This window comes from Schistosoma haematobium, chromosome 1 (genome assembly GCF_000699445.3).
Source record: "Schistosoma haematobium chromosome 1, whole genome shotgun sequence".
Lineage (NCBI taxonomy): Eukaryota > Metazoa > Platyhelminthes > Trematoda > Strigeidida > Schistosomatidae > Schistosoma > Schistosoma haematobium.
In genome coordinates this window covers 72,266,150-72,274,276 of record NC_067196.1, presented here as the reverse complement: position 1 = coordinate 72,274,276, position 8,127 = coordinate 72,266,150, and the positions used below count along the sequence as shown (strand labels likewise).

At 34.1% G+C, this 8,127-nt stretch overlaps 1 protein-coding gene across 3 annotated transcripts in view; it reads right to left on the bottom strand.

Annotated features, from left to right (window-relative positions):
- Window positions 1–53: 53 nt before the first annotated feature.
- EXT1 (Exostosin-1) overlaps window positions 54–8,127 on the bottom strand; it is a 29,615-nt gene continuing 21,541 nt past the window's right edge. Inside the window, exons 9-13 of one of the 3 annotated variants that reach the window (XM_051209610.1) lie at window positions 7,672–7,790; window positions 5,548–5,766; window positions 2,798–2,961; window positions 1,408–1,770; window positions 54–197 (exon numbers count right to left, since the gene is read on the bottom strand). In XM_051209610.1, the coding sequence (XP_051075066.1) occupies window positions 179–197; window positions 1,408–1,770; window positions 2,798–2,961; window positions 5,548–5,766; window positions 7,672–7,790 (884 nt within the window). In that variant the 3' untranslated portion in view covers window positions 54–178. Of the gene's footprint in view, window positions 198–1,358; window positions 1,771–2,797; window positions 7,791–8,127 lie in introns of those variants that run through there. The other 2 variants (XM_051209611.1, XM_051209609.1) reach the window with 2 other exon arrangements.

Sequence of the window (8,127 nt, the reverse complement as noted above, 5' to 3'; positions counted from 1 at the left end):
TTTTTGCAAAATATCTGTACGCAATTAGATTTCTTTTACCAAAATGTTGAGCACAAAAGGACAATATACAGTAAACAATTATTCATTACATTATAATCTACAGAGTTGTTTTAAATTATTTACATTATTCGTTCTAGTCACAAATTTTTAGCTTGAGGAATTATGAATATTTCAAATTTCACATCGAAGGATATATGCTACAAATAATGGAAAAAAAACATTTACAAGTCATTTAAGTAAAAGATTACTAGAAAATGTAGTCAGGATTTTGTTAACAAATACAGCACATGAATTTCTCTAGCTTTGTACTATATTCCTTATCGAAACTGTTCAGTGCTGATCGTTGTCGCTCCACACATGAATTTACCATATACAGTGATACTACAATACGACATTCCAGATTGAACATTTACAATTATTCGTGGTGTAATATCGGTATAGCGAAGTCAAAGAAGATGGAGTTAGGTATATAGGTTGTTCGATGCGTATTTTATCCGAAAGAACTCAAGAACATTACCCGGTGTGGCTAAAGAGAAGGAAACGGTTCAATAATCGAACACCATTTGAACACAGGTCACTCAACCGAGACGTACTCTGCGTTCAAAGTCGTGTACAGGGTAAGTAGAAGTCTCCCAAGGACAATTAGATTGCATCTTTGAATTGCCGAAGCAATAGCCATACATCTGGAAAAACCAGAATTGTATGTGCAAGAGATTGGTACAACCTTTTCTTCTACCATGGTATCAGTTTCTTATAAATTTTTCGTCATACTCTTCTTCCTTTACAGCCATCTGCTTCACTTTCCATCTTCCCCTTAAATCTCCTACCCCCAACTAGTTGATTTCTGTTTCTACGATCATCCTGATTACATTTTATCTTATCATGCTGAGCCATCCTTTCCCAATGATCAGTTCTCTATCTATCTTTTGATGAATACTTAAGCCACTAACAATCAAACGATTATTAAACCGTCATTGTTTTATAAAATTTGTTTATTTTACCTCACTGTCACCATGTCTAAGAGAAGTTTATTATCAGCATTATTATCATCCTGTAAACTGAGTATATATATTTGCGATTGGACAGCTTTGAAAATGAATTCGCCGAAAAGAGAACTTTTTGCTGAACTAATTTAATATCTTAATGGGTGTATTCTGTTTGCATACAATTTGATTGATGTGTATTTTATCACTTGAGAAAACTGTTCATGAAGTCAAATAATCTACCTAATGCGTGAATCCAGGTTAGTAAAAACCAATCAGAACTGAAACAAATGACATCAAATTTTGCCCAATGAGAGTACTATGATATTTCTTACAATGAACTGAAATCCCAAAACAGTCAATCAGTTCAGTAGATGGACAAAAAAGTTACAAACTTTGAAAAAGAAAATCATTTTTCTCTTACCTATACGAATTCTCGTAAAGTGGTAAATATAATTCGGGTGTATCTCTTCCACTAGTATACTGATTATTAATGTTATGATTAGAATGTTTTCCAGTATATGGGACTTTTATAAAATGTTGTGAAAAAGCTTGTATGCATAAACTTCGCTGTTCGCGGTAAGTATTTAATTCAGTTAAATTTAAGATTCCATACGTTGACAATAGTTTTTGTTCTGTATGATTTGTACTAAATAATTTAATTGGTGGTAAACTAGTCACATGACTTATAAGACAATTAAAAAGGATATCTTCACAGTTATTAAATACATTGACAATCTCATGAAGTTTACGATCCAACAATGTTTGATACAGATGATGATAATAACTATAAAAACGTACACAAAAGAAAATAAGGTTTGTTACATTAGATACTTAAAAACAATGAGGTTATGAATCTTCATCGACTGAGATGGTTGGGCCACGTGTTACGTATGCCCGAACACCGATTACCACAACGTGCAATGCTATCCGGTATTGGAAATGGTTGGAAGAAAGTTAGGGGCGGCCAAACCAAAACGTGGCATCAGTGCTTGAAGTCACTAACTTCTAGTCTGAGCCATGTCGGTAGATGCAGACTACTTGGTTGGGGTCCGCGTGACTATCGTAACCCAATGGTTGGAGACTCTTGGTGACATGGCTCAGAATCGATCACAATAGCGTCGGTGTATACACTCTCTGTCTTCCCTTAAACTAAGAAATTAAAGTCGCTTCATATCTTTTTTTCTACGAACTAATTCTTTCTTCCTGTACTATATCCTTATTGCAATCTTTCTTTTATATATTACCACCTCTGAATTAACTACTTTTATGAATCCGGTGTCCATCTTGTTGTGTTATTGAGGTGTGGCAACTTGGACCGATGCACATATGTGCCTGGTCCTACGTTGTAGCTGACTGACTACCTAAAAACAGTGAGAAAATTTAACCAATATGTGTACAAAACAACAGTTATCAGATTCAGTATTTTTTTCTACATCTATTTGATAGACGCAGTAATCAGTACAGCTGTATAATGGATGAATCGATTTGATCGGCTGTAGGAGACCAGCCAATTGATTACATAGATACAAAATAATGGTCGGGTATGACCAATGTTTGCTTGAAATTAAGACGACAAGTGATGAGGCTAAGCGCGGAATTGCAGGCTCTACATAGCATTGCTACATACAGAGTTGTATTGATGACACCATCCTGAGAAATACTTTCGTCATTTGCTCACAGAACGCAACTTGAACATTTGCACTGTAAGCTGTAAATACTAAGGTGCCTGTTAGTTTTTAATATTTTGTTTTATTTTCAACTGTATTTGTTTTTTTATATGAGAAATAAAAAAAAGTGTAACACAAACTAACCGATGATAAAATGCCCCATTTAGTAAAACTATTGAAAAATGCTTCATCGATGGATTATCATCATATTTCCATAGGTTATCTGTAGTATTCCAATAATGTGAACGAGCTTGAAATCCAACTAAACGATTAGGAAATTCTTGCCAAGTTAGATATGCGAAATTTAACTAAACAATAGTGTAGAGTGAGTATTAATTCATAGCTTAATCGACTTTTAGTCCAACGTATAAAAAACGAAGCACTTTAACTACACTCAAAACTGTTTTTTAGGAATCCGTCAAAACGTCTTTGGATTTCATTATAATTTGTGTTCCAATATATAAAATCAGTCTAATTTTATCACTGTGGGATTATTTGTTTTGTTATTTTCTAACAAATGTGTAAAAAACTATCGATAATAAAAATGTTGAATATACGATCTAAACACCGATTAATCAACATGAATGAGTACATAATACAGATTTTAAGTGAAAATTTTTGTTTCGATGTTAATTTATCTTTTTATTTGTATTTTATAACATGTCCCTTTATCATAATCAAGTTTTACACCTGGATTGCTTTAAGCGAGTGACCATTTTAACTCTGTAATGATATATTAACAGAACTCAACTGTTTGAAATCTTATGGAGATAAGTACCAATAGTTCTTTCTTCAGTTGTATTACTTAAGTTGAGTTAGCTGTTTAGTTTTTCTGCTGATCAGCACATTCAGAACTATTCTGGATTACTGATGTAGGTTCATTAAAGTTTCTAATAAGAAACGTTACAGTTTAAGCTTCTCATTTTTTTACATTAATAAAATCTCTAGTTACATAGTGCCAATTTTGAGGTGGAGCGTTTGATTTCTGTATTAAAATCAAAATAAACGTTAATCCATGCCATTTGTACTCTGAGGTTCCTATGAGAGAATTTCAATTGATCTCCAAATAAATTTAAGAAAGCAATTTTACTGCTTATATATTTAGTTCAATACCTTTTTAATAAGTGTAGGTATATTACTATCTTACTGGGATTATCTTAGGAAATGTGTTCGTACAATGAGTAAACTATAATTAACTCACAATCAGTCAGCCATAACCAACCCAGGACCTGGAACAAGTGTGCACCGGCTGAAGTTGTTACAGCACATTGGTAAAGAAAGACGAGATTCTTTAGTAAGAGAAGCATCAAATGACTCGGAATTAAGGTAGTAGTAATGATAATAAGATGAGACAAAGAAGGGAATAAAACACGGGAATCCAGCATTTAGGTAGAGATCAAGGATGAATGGATCTGTCCCATTACAAACGATTTTAAGATATGCCACTCAGCGTTTTTAACTATTGGCCGCAATTATCCAGCGGATCTGGACCACGAAGTTTACATTTATCAACACGAACCGGTACAGCAGTTAACCTTTTTACAATCTAATAGCACGTCTTGGTTTGGTCGCTCCTAATTTTCTTCTATCCTATGCCTCTGACATCTAGGACAGTATGTCCAGGTAGGCGTGGCTGAGCAACCATAATACATATCTCAACCATGAATTTAGACAGAAGATTAATGTGCACACCAGCTACCTGTTCCTTGATTTACTTATCAATGTACGGTCAGTATACATAGCTTCCAGTGACAGATTTCATTCTTCCAATCCCTGGGTCGGTTGAGTGAAGCTGTCGTAGGAAGGTTGAACGTAGATTACTAGGAGCCACTACGGGATCGGCGAACATAACGGTCATTTACAATGGACAGAGAATGGTGTCGTTGATGATGCTTTAATTCATGGGATGTAATATGTGGGGGTCAGCAATATCGAATAAATCTAGATGGTTACTGTAAAATAGGAACATGACGTGTAGTCAACAGCTTGAAGAGGTGTCACTGAAATTTGTACTGCATTCACCAACACCTTGCTCACATGTTTAACTTACATAGAAGCACAAACGTTACCTTCATCCTCAAGTTTGTGATTGCCCATTAAACGTGATAATGAGATGACCAAAATAAGAGGTCGATTTGTACTTAATGGTGAAATCACAACACAGCAATATTGTAGCTTATAGATGGCTAGGAGAAAACGAATACATATAATTCCAGAACTTGGACTGAGGTCGAACGCAAATATAGCCAGACAGAAAGAAATGAGGACTCATTGTGGCAGAAAATGTGTTGAAGTTTCCAAATCTACGAAAAGTGGAACCACATTTCTGATCATCTCCAGCTGAACCCTAGTCGCACGTACACGTCGATTTTACTAGCCCATTCCATAGTAGTTATATCTTCGTATATGTTCACTCATATTCTAAATGACCAAAGATAATTCCCATGAACCGCATCACCTCCCATTCTACATTTGCGAAAATTATTTAGCTGCTATGTCGTTTTAGGGTCCCGGATATCCTGATAACAAACAATAACACACAATTTACTTCTACTGCCTTAGATTTTTGTGCTAGATTATTCGTCGGTTCCCAAGCTAAAAGGTTTGTGGATACTTCCAAAATAGCATAAAACACAGGCTTATTATACATACACTCCGGTAGGTCATTTTTTGGTGGGAAGGTTTTATGACGAGAAGAATTGAGAAAATTGAAAGTTGTGTAACCCTTTTTTCGAGACACCACTAACTTTACTTTTTGACGTGTAGTTATTAATAGTTAATGCATGCGATTCCTTTATTTTCCTAATCACAAGTTATTATACTTTAATCATGGAGTCTGGTATTCAAATGTTTAATTTAAACGACCAATTTTTGGCATATATACATCGAATTACCTGTTCAACTGTAATGTTCAAGTTTAATGAATATGCAAACACAGCCAAGGTAGGAATTTCGTGAAAAGGTTGAAAACGAACACTTGGAGATATAGAATTAGAAGAATATCTTAGTGTAAAGCGTTCGTCAGGGAGAACGATTTCAACTGGGACTGGAGTATAAGATTTTACTTCATTATTATTTGGTGGAAAATTCTTGCATTGCCAAATCAGAATTATCTAAAAAGAGGATGGGATAACAAAAAGCATCTGTACACAGATAATTAGTTATCAGTTTCACATGTATACACAATCGAACATAGTCAAACTATAACTCAATGAATAAAATAATGAACTCAACCAAATAGATAATGAGTTGAAATTCAATCCTAATAACCATATAATATGATTATGAATAGTTCCACTGTTTTCGATCAGGACTTAGTTGAGAATTATTCTTATTGGATATGTCATACGAGCAAGTTGATAACATGTGAGTGCTATCTCATAAATACCTTTCTCGGTAATGTCGCTAACCAACTATCTTAGTTACACACACATTTGTTTACTATCATCTTGTGTGCTATGTACCAGTTGAAAACTGGAAAATATAATATCTCATTGAATTTTTATACTACAGATAGAGCACTTCATTTATATGACATCTTGTTTATAGAATATGACGTCATTTTTCAGTTTGTGGTCCAAGTTATCAATGAGACTGTATTTTAATATTAACTGAATTCCTGTCATTGTAAATAACCAAGTTACTAAAAGGAGTAAGCTTTCAGTTTTCCATATCTGTTTCTCAAATACTTGTCAGTTAAATAATTAATAATAATAATAGTAATAATAATAATTGGTCAGCCTCTTTCGAACAACAGTAGCAGTAGTAATACAAATTTCCAAAACGAAAACTTGTAGCTCCGAACTTAAACTAAATAGATTCAAGTTTCTCTTCATCACTATCGAAAAGTCAAGGTATACATTTTGTTGAAAATCCAAACAGCCTGTAAAAGATTGGGTAAATTCCGTTGTCTATTAATTTGCATATTTGTGTGGAAACACATGCATAGAGAGGAGAAAATGTTACCTCCAAGCAGGAGTGGTTGAATACATACTTAAGTGGCAACAAAAATATATGGATTTAAATGGTCAAATGAGAGCATAGAAATAGACAAACATCTCTGCATTGTGAAACATTTGGTCAAGACGGGTCATACTACCTGATTTCCAGAGCTTATCAGATTATATAACTCAAGTTGTAAAGAGACCGCTAATTTAAGCAACTCGGAACCATAATGGACTTTGTTTGAAGCTCAATGATTAAAAATAATCAGCATAAAACTCTGACTTTATATATTGTCTTTAAGACTCAGTAAAATCAGTATACGATAGTGAAGATTGTTGAGGATTTACTGAGATTGTAGTGAACAAGAACACCAATGGGGACAATCAGATGTATTTAACACAAAATTACAGAACTTGTTAATAAAATCTAACAACCATATAGTAAATGCTCAATTTGCAAAATGACCACCAATTGTCCGAAAGTGGCCCAGACTTCATTGTTCATGTATTTTCATACACATTCCATTCTGTTTCCATTCTTTACTGTTCGGTCCTCTTGTCTCTCTGCTGCCCGACCTTCTGTTCACGACTAACACCATATAATGATTATGTCAATATAAGTAGCACACACACGACTGATCAATGTTAAATCATCATTGAAAACCCGGAAGCACTGGATGGCTGTTTCATCCTGGTACGGGACTCCTTAGCAGTGTATAACTTCAACCAATCCACGGTAGTGCGCGACTATCTTCCATTGTCTTTGGTGGGTAACCGCCTCAGTAAATTTACAGAGCAATCGATAAAAGGACATTATTTTAAATAATATAATTCAGTACTTAAAAGTTTGTGTGATGAATTGTAAGTGATATTTATTTAATGATGTACTGTTTTTAGGAGGAAATAACTGGAACAGATTTTTAAATATAATCGCTAGTCGAAGCGTTAACTTATGGATTATTTTATTGTGTTCGGAAAGAAAAACACTCACTTTCTCTCTCTTGCACATATACATACGAAAGTGAAAACTCGATATGGTAGTATTACTTAATTTGAGGAATAAACTTTTTTTACCTTTCGTAAAAACTCGGAATGGAACAGAATTTTACCGAGAGATTTTAACCGTTCCAAATAAACAGTACAAAGTTCTGCACGTATTGGAATTAACATTGTGAAACCTGACTTGATTTCGGCTATTTAAATGGAAAATACAAAAATGAAAGGTGTTTTAACATAAGAAAACAACTATATATTAATGGAACAAAAATAAAAAGGACATGATAATGGTTTGTCAACATCTATCGTAAAAATAAGACAGCTATGTCTTAATGACCCACTGATTATTAATGTTATACCTTGAGCTCAGATTCTTAATATACCGCGTATGATTTGAGCACCCGAACGCTAGAATCCTACCAAGTCGCAAATCAGAAGACAGGAGAAAGTGCTTGCTTGTTTAGAACTGAATTTACTCATGTCAGCTGTTATTCACCACCAAAGGGTATTTGAATTATTGATCGGACTGATTCG